Source organism: Pseudophryne corroboree, chromosome 11 (assembly GCF_028390025.1).
Source record: "Pseudophryne corroboree isolate aPseCor3 chromosome 11, aPseCor3.hap2, whole genome shotgun sequence".
In the NCBI taxonomy this organism is placed as follows: domain Eukaryota; kingdom Metazoa; phylum Chordata; class Amphibia; order Anura; family Myobatrachidae; genus Pseudophryne; species Pseudophryne corroboree.
Window position 1 is genome coordinate 201,422,685 of NC_086454.1, and position 14,191 is coordinate 201,436,875.

The following is a 14,191-nucleotide window of genomic DNA, read 5'->3' on the forward strand; positions in this document are numbered from 1 at the left end:
GCTCCATTATTTCCTTTAGACCAATTGTATTTGATCTTTGCAGAGCAGCTTGTACTTATCTATAGTATTTTCTTGGGTCGCTTTGGTTCTAATTTATGTGAGGCTTTTTTTTTCTACTACAACATTTTATATAAATCAAAAAGTATAAAGTATATTGGAATTTTTTCCCGAGTCCTGTGCTACAATATATTTCACTACAAATCAACCTTTTTCTTAACATCACAGACATATTTGTAATTCAACTGTTTTCTGAACATCAGGTATTGTAAAAAATCAGATCCCCAGTAGTGTATTTTAAGTGACAGGTTATTGAGGGCCACCGTCTTCTGCTGAAGAAATACATTTCAAAACAGTTTTCAGAGAAAAATATGTTCTGATAAACATGTTCAGGAAAAACAGGTATTAAAAGTTGAAAGTAGAATTGGGGAATCATATTATTCATATACAGTGTATATTATGGCAGTACACCCGACTGGCTACATCTGTATGGTAGGATACATCCAGTTATTTGTATGTGATGGATGAGCAAATAAATATTATTATTATTATTATTATTATTATTATTATGTTCAACGGCTGACATATCTTTTAGTACACTATGGGGTCTATTTGTGTAGGTCTGCAGATCTGAATTGTTTCTTTTCACTATAAACCGCATCCGTTTGATGCAATATATAGCTTTGTTAAGTAAAAATTCATATATGCTTATCCCTCCCTGCGATGCAATCTGAAAAAACAAGGGTTCTGCTGGCGTCCTGGTTGACTGGCAGGGCACAAATGGCCGCTGGTCTGTAAAGGGGCAAACAAGTGCCGGCAGAAAGGCAAAGAGCAGGAAAGCAATCAACTTCCCTGCCCTTTTTGCACTGAGGTTCAGATTACGCTATCCGGAGATAGCGAATCTGAACATAGTGCGATTTAATGAATCGCACTCACTATACAACAGTGTGGTGATGCAATCCTGACACAGAGCGGGGGCTTCACCACAGAAGTAATGAACTCACAGTAACCCGCTCTGTGAATAGAACACAGCAGAGATAAGCTCAGTTTTCAGCAAAACAGGTCTTTTTACTGCTCTATGAATAGACCCCGATATGTGTTACAGTAAAATTTTACAGGAAACTATAATCAATAATGTGTGCTGTGGACCAAACTGTAAGCTGGTCAGGTCAGGCAGAATAAATACATTTCACAGGCCCTATGCAACATGGTCGGCTGGCCTATGCCTGCAAAAATGCATATTCAATCATAGGCCCATCAAATTGAATATTTAATAGAGTAATAAATCTGTACATTTTTTTGTGGGATAGAAGTAACTTTTACCGACAAGTACTGAGCAATATTCATCCAAAGGAACTTTTATTTCAGTAATGTTGGGTCTTACCGGTGGGTAAATCCAGTTCTTGAAAACCTATAATGCCCAGCCAGTTTAACTCCATCAGTAGTTGGGAATCCAAGTCACAATCACAATCTCCCAGGTTTATTTTAGTGGGGTATTTATACAGAACATACTTTGCACCCTCTATGTCAGATGGTCCATGATTAGAATTAATAGCAATATAATTAAAAAGGGAATGACATAAAAGCCCCTTTATTTGAGCCCTGAAGGTTTTGTTTGATTCACAGAAGAGAATCTCATCTTTCAACTGAGGCTTGACCAAAAATATATTTAATATCCTACAGCAAATGTTAAAAATGTTTAATAAAAATGTTCTAAATGCAATAGTCTTAAATTCTATCATATATACAACCGTAGCAATAGCCAAGTTATAAATATGAGTCTACTCCAGCTTTAACGCTAGAATTAATATTATATCAAGTCCTTTATCCAAGTCAGTGTCTTAAATGAACATGTGTCAAACCCTTATAGTCATCAAAGCGAATTATCATCCAGCTCAGAGCAATTATTTGTCCTAAAGTTTGTCACAAAGTTGATGTTTTCAAATGAACTATGGGCAGAAATGTTGGACAGATGATCGAAAATGCATACACAATACAAAAAATGCACCATATAGGCTCATTATTTTCAACAATTGTCATGCAGCAGGTTAAATCCAATCATCGGATCTGACTGTTTTTGAACGATTATTGACACACTTTGAGATTATCAGATGAGCAGCTGCAATACATACAATAAGTAAATTACAAATTTGGTGTGTAGAAAAACTCATAGATGTGTGTAATTTTAAAGTTATGGCCTGAATTATGCTTGTCATTTTTGCAAGACTAGATATATTGATGTGCTCAAATCAATCATTTTTCTAGTAGTGTAAATGCACGCGCTGCTTGGTGTACCTCACCACTACTCTGACCTCAGATATTTTGTTGTTATGTATTTTTAAATACTTTTAATCTTTAGCCAGGGAATGCTTGAGTTACCAGTACAGTAACATATATTTTACTGACAGTTAATACTGTGTCAATGTACACTGGATCAAACAGCGCTGACCAGCCACATACATTGTGAATTCTAATGTTGTGTTTTATACTGTAGGCTAGAGGTTTTCAAACGTGGTCCTTAAGGCATCCCAACGGTCCAGGTTTTAAGTTTATCCATGCTTGGCCACAGGTGACTTAATTATTACCTCAGTCAATTTGATTTACCCATCTGTGCAGAGCTATGGATATACCTAAAACCTGGACTGTTGGGGTGCCTTGAGGATTGCAATTGAGAACCTCTGCTGTAGGCAATAAGAAACATTTTAGATGTTGGTATTGCATTATTTTCATTTTCTTTGCTTAGTCAGTTGCACCCATTCCAATACTGAAACTTATGTCAACAGCATAACTAGTAGTGATTGGCCATGGTGGGTGGGTGCAATGTATCCATGCCTGTCTGGGTGACAAGGCCTGACAGGGAGATGTAAACATGGCAGCTTGCAACTTCTGCAGAGGGCCTCAGTATTCACAATATGCTGTGGCCATGCATCCCATTCCCAGGACTCGGACCTGCCAGGGTGGTGTAACCATGGCAGCGTGCAACGTCTGCAGAGAGCCCCAGTATTCACAGTATGCTGTGACCACTTATCCCATCCCCGGGGCTCATGCCTGCTAGGGACGTGTAATCATTGTAGCATGCAGATTCTGTAGAGGGCCCCAGTACTCACAGCAGGCTGTTACCACACACCCACGCCCCGGGGTTCAGGCCTGCCAGGGTGGTGTAACCATGACAGCGTGCAACGTCTGCAGAGAGCCCCAGTATTCACAGTATGCTGTGACCACTTATCCCATCCCCGGGGCTCATGCCTGCTAGGGACGTGTAATCATTGTAGCATGCAGATTCTGTAGAGGGCCCCAGTACTCACAGCAGGCTGTTACCACACACCCACGCCCCGGGGATCAGGCCAGCCAGGGTGGTATAACCATGACAGTGTGCAACGTCTGCAGAGAGCCCCAGTATTCACAATATGCTGTTGCCACATATCCCATCCCTGGGGCTCATGCCTGCTAGGGAGTTGTAGCCATGACAGTATGCAGCGTCTAGCTTCTGCAGAGGACCCCAGTATTCCAACCATGCTGTGACCACAAACTCACATGCTAGGGCTCAACACATTTCTTGGTGGTCTTGAGCATAACAGAGGTCTGCGTACCATGCCATACTTTAGAATTTATGATCAGACACAGTGGAGGACATTTATCAAAAAAAGTACAAATGTTTTTGTTATCTATAATAACTAATCAGACATCCACTTTGTGCTATTGGCTTCCTTTGCACCACTTTCATAAATGTTGGTCACAGTGTGCTGTATGCTGACTGCAGAAGATTTTGTTGACCTGGGCTTCAAAAGTTTCAAAAAGAAAAAGAGACAGAAGTTTTGAAGCACTTCTAGCAGATCCATATACAGTACCATGTAGCACTCTGTAATATATCTGACAAACCAGCTACTACCAACTGACATGGACCCACAAAAATTACCTGGCAGGTAAACCTGCTAAAATATTGTAATGTCTGTTCATGTTTATGCAATTGTGTCATGTTTAATGTATTTGTATTATGGGGGGATAGTAGCTGTTACTTAAAATGAAAACACCAGCACAGTGTTACTTTATATGCTAACTGCATGTCCATGTGTTACTAACAGTGGCTGCAAAGCAACACAAATACAACAAAGCTGTGAACAGGTTCTTATCCACCAATGACCAGGGTGTGCTGGAAAACAAAAGTCAACATTTGACAACATAAGAATGCCCAAAGTACAACCATCACATGATAATGAACTCTCTGTCATCTGAAATGCATTACGTAGCTTCAATGGGCATCAACATTCAAAACATAAAGGAAGCACTGCAGTTTTCCATATGAGAAAAGTCCTCGTACAGAAGTTACTTTGTAAAGATGTATTGGAATCATGTTAAGATTAGAAAGATAGCACAATGTTAAGATGAGTAATAACAATTGAAAGAATTGGCCACTTGCTTGTATATTTTTTAGTTATGGGGGTTTCTTAAGGAGAATTAAAAAAAGGCACTTATGGGAAAGATTTAAATTAAATGAATAGAGTATTAGATACTCAAAGAAATGTAATATCCCAATTCCCAATTAAAAAGAATTATAAATTATAATTTAGTAAAATGTAAATTTACTAAAACAATAAAGTCAATAAAAGAGCCTAGTTAAAGTATTGAATATACAAATAATGACACATTATTTAATTCTTATATAAAGTATCCTAAACTTATAAAAGGTCAATTCAAAGAAAGTCCACATATGAAAGATCTCTCAATTACAGTGCACAATGAATCAACAATTATTTTGTACGAGAGAGAGAGATCGCTATTAATGTGATTGCCCTGAATAAGGTTTGTCGGTGTAACACAAATCCAAGTATTAACACAATGCCTGTCAGTGTCACATAACTGAAAACACTTTTTGCTAGACCAATGGGCAATAGAATAGAGAGAAAGAAACTTCCATCTGTATGTAAGTGCACAGTGGTTGCCATATAGGATAATCAGACTTGTGAAAGTTTTAGAATACACCAAACTAATTTGAGAACTATTTTCAAAATGGTTTGTGTACTGGTGGGAAGCATATATTTAAGCCATTATCACATTAAAATTTAAATGACTTGATGAGACATACATTTAAAATAAGAGTATATTAAATTGTACTGTATACAACACACTAAATCTAGTCACCAACTATTCAGTAACCATGGACCCCTCTTTAGAAAGTGGCTACAGTACAAGTTAAGACAGAATTAGAGTATCAATAATGCACAACCTGAAAGTTACAGTACAAGCTCTGGTACTGTATGTGTAATGTAATGTATATGTTTAGTCTAATCAGAGATCCTGAACTGCTACTGGTTTCAACCCAGTGAATAAGGATGAAGAAGAGAAATGTAATTTGCCATTGTGCACAGTATGATATACACTGTTTGCTCTAAATATGGTCAGTTGCCAGTGCACAAACAACTGTTTCTGAATATGTTATCATGTTCATTGTGAATAACCAGAAAATTTACATAAGGTGCACTACGTGTTCACCTACATTAATAAGATTTGTATTGTAACTCAATATATAGGTTTGAAAAAGACAGCTATTAAATAATAATAATAATAATAATAATAATAATAATAATAATAATAATGATGATGATAATAATAATAATTAAAAATAATCAAGATAAAAACATAAGCCTAATATAATGTCTGGATACTCGGAAGTTATAAAAATTGTTTTACTTTTACTGTATGTGGAATGCACATATTGAACTACAACTGAAAAAAATTAAAACATTTAAAAAATAAGCTAAACTACTGTGATAACATAAATAAAAAAAGTGTGTACCTACAATTGATATTAAAGTTACCATGAAGGCAGTACTTTTGGTGTTTGCATGATTGTTATTTATTTTTATTTTTGACTATGAGTCTAGTACATTTTTTCCAGTCACACATAATGATATATGACTGGAAAAAATTTACTAGACTCATAGTCAAAAATAAAAATAAGCAGACATTGCGCTAATACATGGATTTCATTTTAGCTTACTTTGAAAAACACCTCATTCAGTAGAATCACGTTCACATTGCCCACTCTAAAATGACAAATAAATACATTATGGGCTGTAATTAAGGGATATCACTTTATTTTGTCATCATTTAGTTTTCTCAACCTTGTCTATTCTTCCCTAATAGAGAGCTTCTTTCTATAAACATTTATTCTGATTTAAATATGAAAACTAAGAAGACAGAAAATATAAGACATTTTCATTACTATATCTATTGTATTTAACTTTGGCCTTCTTTAAAAACAATTAATTTGCAGTGGACAGAAATAATTCTTACTAAATTAACTGCATTTAGGTCATGATCAATTACAAAATGCTGGCTCTTGTACATCCCAATTAAAGATTTTGAAAAGCGGCATAGAACAGTACAATTGTGAAAACATAATGTATTATTAGGGAAGGAGAGTGGCTAAGCTTAGTATGGAATTTACTTGACTTTAAAATAGATGAAGCAGCATATATGAAAAAGAGTAAGTGAAGTAGACAGGTGGAGAGTTGGGAGAAGACTAGATGTCTCATGAAAGGTAAGGTCAGCCATGCTTTTCTTCCTTGGAGCTGTTCCAATGAACATGCAATGCTTCCCTTCAACACCTACTTCCCACAAAGAAACACAATTTTCTTTACACACTCTATCACCCATCTCCCTCTTTCTTTGTTTACCAACTTGTCCCCTTACTACACCTTCTTCTGTTTAACCTATGTTTCGCAGTCCAAATGTTCCTTTCCCAATGGGCTTTTTCTCTATTTTTCAAACTCTTTCTATACACCCTCTACTTCTCTGCCCTTCTTTTCTGCCCATGGTGAAGAGCTGGTCTTGCCTCAGAGACAGAACAGACATGAAAATGGTGAGACATCAGCAGCTTTTGTACCTTCACCTAACTTTTGTTTTTTCACCCTCCTTTTCCTCTTCCCCTCCTTTCTTCCTCTGGATCTCTCTCTCTCTCTCTCTTTTCATCTTTATCCTGTCTTCCAAACCTTCTGTTGGTCTTTCTTTCTCTTCCTGTTTCTTTCCTCTTTGCTCCCATCCACTTCAACTTCCAGGTCACCATTTCAGTTGATGGGATTCTCACTTCAACGGGGTACACCCAAGAGGATTACACCATGTTGGGGAGTGATGACTTCTTCTATATTGGAGGCAGTCCAAACACAGCTGATCTCCCAGGATCCCCTGTCAGTAACAACTTCATGGGCTGCCTTAAGGATGTGAGTATTATGACAAAAAATATCACTGTGCAATATACAATTGTAGTGTCTAGTCTGAAGTTAATTTATTCATCCATTCATGATTACAGTATATGTGTAGTACTTGATACAGTATTTCGACAATGTCTCTCAATCTACTTGCAGAATAGCTAGAATAAATTTACAAAAAAATTAATTGTAACATCAAGGTAGAGAACAAGAATAAGGCCCTATTTTGCTAGAATTATCCATAAAAATGGTCACAACCAAACATAGAGAATATACACAGGCAAAAAGAAAAATACTAGTTTACATAAGAAGATAACATGCAATTACTTTGTTATATGACATTTTAAACAACTAAGCTTTAAAACTTGTATCTGCCAACAAATTAGAGACATGCTATTCATTGTGGACAATGGGCAATGACTCTTCAAAGTAGGCTCACTTGTCCACAATTTCCTTACCTAATACATTTTTGACTAGCAGGCCAAAATTTAGAAGATTTATAGTAGTCCGTAGTAATGAAAGGAGTGATGAACACTAGATAAAGATCAAATGGACCAGCAACAGATCACATGCATTCTTATTTAGAGGCCAGTGCACCTGCTTTTTTTTTTTTTTTGAGTGGCATTCTTAATAACAGTGAGTGTAATAATTTATGCACTTACAGGTGTTGAAATATAGAATGCACCAGCTACTGTAAGCAATTCCCTGGTCATGTAGCTGTCTTGGTTACCTCTACAGGTTATTAATTTCTGGATGATGTACCAAGCCTGCAATAAATCAAGTAGGAAATGTTTATTGTTAAAAACATAAATTCATGCAGTTGCAGGTTTAATATATTATTGCAGACTGAAGAGCGCAAACCTTTAAACATCAACCAATATGCGATGCGTTTCAAAGTATGGAAATTTATTTGGGCAGAAACTGAAGCATAGTAAAGGCTAACCACGAGACTTTCCCTATAAATTCTCACTTAACCTCACTCTTTATAGGTAACTCTTTTGGTAGTCCTTATTATATCGTAATCTCAAATCAAGGAAGAAGTTTTCATGCATCATGTATCAGGGTAACCTGTTCTCTATGCCGCCATAACTTTCCTATGCAAAAAACTTTCTTTAAAACTGTAAGTGTATGAAGTTATGTATTAAAGTACAAAAAATGTTTTCCACTTAAACTATTAGTTGCTGAATATTCCTTACAGTAATTTTGTAACGCTAATCCAGATAGTCTGTAGAGATAATCAAGGTGACAATAAAGTGAGGGAACTTACCTAATGCTCACAATGCTTTCTAAGTTGCAACACATGTAAGATAGAAATAATTGACATCAGCTTCTCTTATTAATGCACTTGGGTGGTCATTCCGAGTTGATCGCAGCCAGCAACTTTTAGCTGCTGCTTGCGATCAACAGTCCATGCCTATGGGGGAGTGTATTTTAGCTTAGCAGGGCTGCGAACGCTTGTGTAGCCCTGCTAAGCTAAAAAAAAATCAAGCAGAAGTAGACTAGGGCTGGACATACTTACTCTGTGCGATGGATCCAGCGATGATGGGCCTGGCTTTGACGTCACTCCTCCGCCCTCCGTTGTTCTGGACACGCCTGCGTTTTACTCACCACTCTCCGAAAACGCTCTCCAACGGTCCGGATCCGCCCATCTACTCCTCCTTGCTGTTAATCTTCTTAGCGGTCGCCTGTTGCCGGGCAATGTCGCGCATGCGCTTTGCGCCCGCCGCGCATGCGCATTCCATAGCCGTTCGCAGCGCAGCGAAAAACCGCTGTGTGCGAACGGGTCGGAATGACCCCCTTTATCTATTGCTGGTCCATTTTTTTTTTATAGAGCTTTTTTTGACACTACTGTATAAATACATAAAGCGCTCATTGTGCTATCAATTTGACTGGTGAAAAACACAAGTTATTTGAACCTTGTTAGAGTTCCATGCAGTTCTTAATGCTGCCTTATTTTGTGGGTTTTACTTTTTAGCAAACTTTTTATGTCCTGTATATGCAACAGAGCAATTATAAGCGATTCATACACATCTCGATCACATCTCATCTGAGGCTGAATGGGCTTTACTGAGTGGAAGCAAATTGATAATGGAACATTTGCATGTAGGATAAGCATCCTGGGCGTGTCATGGGCATATAGACAAAATTGCGGGCTGCTCACAGATGATTGTACATTCATACTGTATCACCTGAACCAAGGATGGGGCAATAGCAAATACAGTAATAGTAATGACAGATGCTTTCACAAGAGGAGGGCTGAGGGCAGGGCGAGTGCATTGGTGAATCCAATCTTGGATACAGGCAGATGTTTGCATGGCTTTACAATCACTGAAAGCAGCCGACTTGTGACTGATTTATTCAGAAATCAGAATTACAAGTGTAAATATGTACAGGTAATTAATTGCAACCTCAAACTGTGTATTGTTCTGTTACCACATCTTGACTGGCACAAAATGTGATGCAGATAAAATAGGGCCATGTGCTAAGATAACCGCAAATAGACTAGTACATTGTTCAGTGCTAGTGTCAGTACTGGATCAGTATGAAATGCCGGCAGACGGGATCTTGGCTGTCATGATCCCAACAGCGGCATCCCATCCGCCGTAATGCCGGCAGCGGGGCGAGCGCTAGAAAGCCCCATGCGGGTTCGCTGCTCTTGCCATATGGGAGAATAGACTGTGGCGCCAGTATACCAGTGACGGCATTTCCCCACTAGTTGGGATTCCGGCATAGGCATTGTTACTGCCGGGATCCAGACTAGCTGTATTTTAACTGCTTCCCGTCAGTACTAATTAAGCAGAGAAAAATGCTGTTAATGAATCCTCATGCCACTTAGGTTAAATAAAAAAATGAAATGGGTGGCAAACATTTATAGGCATTTTCAGTTTGGAGATACTGTTCACAAGGCTTTTCAAATTGAAATTACATTAAACAACCACTTTCAGAAAGGCCTTGCAATGTTGAGTTACAAAGTGCAACAAGATGTAGCTCCTCTTCGGCAGTTACCTAAATGTAGAAAACAAAGCATACCTGACAACAACAATTAAATTGCACAAAACTCTGAACTATTTAAATAACAACAATAGGTTTGGAAATTATGTATTTCAGGACTTCTGAATCTGCATTATTTTGGGAATTGATTGCTTGTGCAGAAAGAAGATAGCAAGTACCTAGTTCATATTATTATTACAGGTTGAGTATCCCTTATCCAAAATGCTTGGGACCAGAGGTATTTTGGATATCGGATTTTTCCGTATTTTGGAATAATTGCATACCATAATGAGATATCATGTTGATGGGACCTAAATCTAAGCACAGAATGCATTTATGTTACATATACACCTTATACACACAGCCTAAAGGTCATTTTAGCCAATATTTTTTTATAACTTTGTACATTAAACAAAGTGTGTGTACATTCACACATTACATTTATGTTTCATATACACCTTATACACACAGCCTGAAGGTCATTTAATACAATATTTTTAATAACTTTGTGTATTAAACAAAGTTTGTGTACATTGAGTCATCAAAAAACAAAGGTTTCACTATCTCACTCTCACTCAAAAAAGTCCGTATTTCGGAATATTCCGTATTTCGGAATATTTGGATATGGGATACTCAACCTGTATTATTATTATTATTATTATTATTATTATTATTATGATAAAGCTGTGTCTGCTTTATATGCCCATTTAATTACCAACATAGACTAATCAAAAAGTTATGGGGTCTAGCCAAAAGGGGGCAGAGCCTCTCTGCCCGCCCCCTCTCCTACCCCCATTGCTGTGGGGGCCTGCCCAGCACTCTCTGAGATGCTGGGCTGCCCCCGGGCTCTCCCTGCTCTGTGTATAGATACCATGCACATTGCACGGCATCTATTTACCCGCTGTTCTGCTATGCAGAAAACTTTTCCCCCACGTGACACTGCAGCTCATGGGTGGGACAGCGTGACAGTCCTAGAAAGCAGCACAGTTGGGAGGTATGTAAATGTGTTCTACATCAGGTTCATGATGAAATAGATATGTTGTTGAGTGACTGTGGTCAGTGTCATATCTAGAATATAATGGGTGTAGTGTATGGGGTGCACACGGGCCGCTTGTGCCCAAGGGTGCCAACACTTCACCCATTTCTTCAGAACTTTCTTCATCTTTTCACATCTGCTGTGGCAGCGCTGCAAAATCACGAGGAATTGAATGTTGTGGCAGTCATTTTTCCTGATGTTTTGCATATGCACAGTAGGTAAATCACCCGGAAATGGCTGCCATGCAATTTTCCCAGAGACCCCTGCATGTGCAGTAGAACTTAGCACAGCGCTAGAGTCTACTAGTGCTCACATGGACTACGCTGCTATAATAGAATGGGGCCTGTACAGAGACTGCACATGTGCCCCCTCATCTCTTAATATGACCCTGACTGTGGCTAGAATCAATATATGTCCTTCAATGCTTACTGAGTGATTATAAAGTGTTGAAGTGTCAATATAACCAATCGTAGTCATCATTATTGGATCCATGCTTTTAAACCAGAAGAAATTAAACTATTATGCCACAACCTGTACTTAGCTCAGACCATAAATGAATTATTTTGCTTGCACTGGTTGTTTTCCAGAAACAATTGGAAATGGCCTGAGCATTTCTGTTGGAGCAGTGCCTGAGTGCCTGACTTTCTGTTAGAGCAAAAAAATAAAAACCCTTAAGTTTTGAGCATGCGCTAAACCTAATAGTTTTATTTCCCACTTTTTCTGAATTCATAAATTTGGCCTGTTTTCCCAGCTCAGGAGATATCGGGCAACCCTCATGCATCCCGCCCACTTTTCCTGTGATGGTGTGATTCTCTCTGAATTGCATCATCAATGTAATGATGTAATGCCATGGGTGCAGGCTGAGATTATGATTTACCACTTCACCCCACCCACCTGGCTCTCCTAGAGGCAAGATAGGAGAGGTTGGTAAGTGTGCCTATTAGTACAAATATATTTAAGCATTTCCCAAGACATTGAATCCATACTAGCAATATCTTAAGTGCACATTTTAAAAGATGTGATTGCACAAGAAATGCTCTTAAAACCTTTTAAAGAAATTTTTACAACATTAGCTCATATAGGATCTTCCAAATAGGAGTAATTCTACCTTAGGTATGACTGGGAGACTGCATAAGCCAAGAAAAGTCATTAATGCCTATGTTATGTTACAATCAATATATGTGAGAAATGTTTTTTGAGGTTTTTTTCTTCACAAAAAATGAGAGATTTGTAAATTGGTAATATTTGACCTATTATTTTTACTACTGAAGCAATTGCTAAGCTATTTCACGTTAATGAGTAACAAGCTTTGCGACCCTCCCCAACCCAACAATCACATGTACAGTATGGAAGACAAGAAGTAATGGTTGATGAGGATGACAGCTGGTAATCTGTAATGAATATGCAGCCTTATGCAATACGACAGACATGTTGAAAAGATCAAGAAAATACACAAGAATGGGAGATTTTTTCTATCTGTAAGGGAGTCAGTACTTGCACATTTCCAGAAAGGACTTCTCAAACTCTCCAGTTATATACAGTAAAAAGCAAATAGAAAAAATGTGTGCTCTTAGCTTCCTCATGTCAGTGGTGATGGCTGTACTAATACAATTCCAGATAAAGTCACCAAACCTCTATTCCAAGAAGAGAAAATATATATATATATATATATATATATATATATATATATATATATATATATACTGTATATATACTGTATCATCTTTTGTCTAGTCACATCTGTAGAAGATGCTGCAGTCATTGGCGCATAAACATCTGGGATTGCCTGGGATACATTCTAGGAAGCGTCAATAGCTCATGTGCCTAACTCAGGCCATTACTAACAGACCTCTTTATCAGATGCCACACCATGGCCAGAATCTACTCTTACATATAGTGCTTGTAACTCAACATTCATTATTTTGTCACCACTAGCAAGAGTAATGATGTAGTGTAGACTAGAGAGGACAAAAACTTCCCTGCTAAATCTATTGTCCTGAAAACTAGCACTACCTGTGCTAAAGACCTGTGTCTTTAAAGCCGACATTGCTGTACAGAACCTTTTCATTGCTGTGAGAATTAATGTTCACAGCAGTCACAGATGCCACAACAGTAGATGATGCACTGGTACAGGATGGTATCTGGATCCCGGCACTTGGGATGCTGGCGGTCAGAATACCGAGAGCGGCAGCTCGACGCAGAGAATCCAGACACCTGCTAGGTAAGTATTTTAACCCTCCCACCTGCCCCTCCCTACCCGCAGCCTGACCCTAACCCTCCCCCCCACAGCATAACCCTCCATGCTTAGTGTTTAACCCTCCCTCCCCACAGCCTAACCCTCCATTTTTAGTGTCTAAACCTAACCCTCCCTCCCTACAGCCTAACCCTAACCCTCCCCGGCATACCTACAGTATGTTCAGAATGCCGGCAGTCAGGATTCCAGCGTGCAGCATCTTGAACGTCAGTATAGTAACCAGATCCCACTGTTACTGCTGTTTGCAATATAAGCAATATCTGGTGCACTAGCTGTTGGAGCTGCTTATTTGCAGTCGCTGCTAAGGAGATGGAGAGCACGCTGACATTATAAGGTGCTCTCTTTTCGGTATCTTCCTAATTCGTATAAGGAATAATGAGTTTGTATATTATATTAGTAATGTTTAGATATAAAATATAAGAACTAAGGGGGTTATTCAGGTTGAATTGCAGATTTTGCTACTGCAATCCTTTCTGTTGCATGCTATCAGCCGCACAGCGCAGGGCAAGGCCGATCAGCATCTCTGCCCTGTCACCATCTCTGCCTTTCAATCAGGCAGAGGCAGTTGCAACCAATGCAATCCAACCGCATTGACCTGGGCATGTGCATTGGCGCATTCTAGGGCAAATTGTGGTTATATTGCAATAGTGATGCTACCTGAATAAGGCCCCAAATGCACTGTAAACTACGATATAAATGAATGAC

General features: G+C 38.5%; 1 protein-coding gene across 18 annotated transcripts in view; it reads left to right on the forward strand.

Annotated features, from left to right (window-relative positions):
* The window catches only part of NRXN2 (neurexin 2), a 1,320,144-nt gene that overhangs the window by 559,560 nt on the left and 746,393 nt on the right, over positions 1–14,191 (forward strand). For all 18 annotated transcript variants that reach the window (XM_063945216.1, XM_063945229.1, XM_063945225.1 and 15 more), the window contains one exon: positions 7,056–7,217. In XM_063945216.1, coding sequence (XP_063801286.1) covers positions 7,056–7,217 — 162 coding nt within the window. The remainder of the gene's footprint in view (positions 1–7,055; positions 7,218–14,191) is intronic.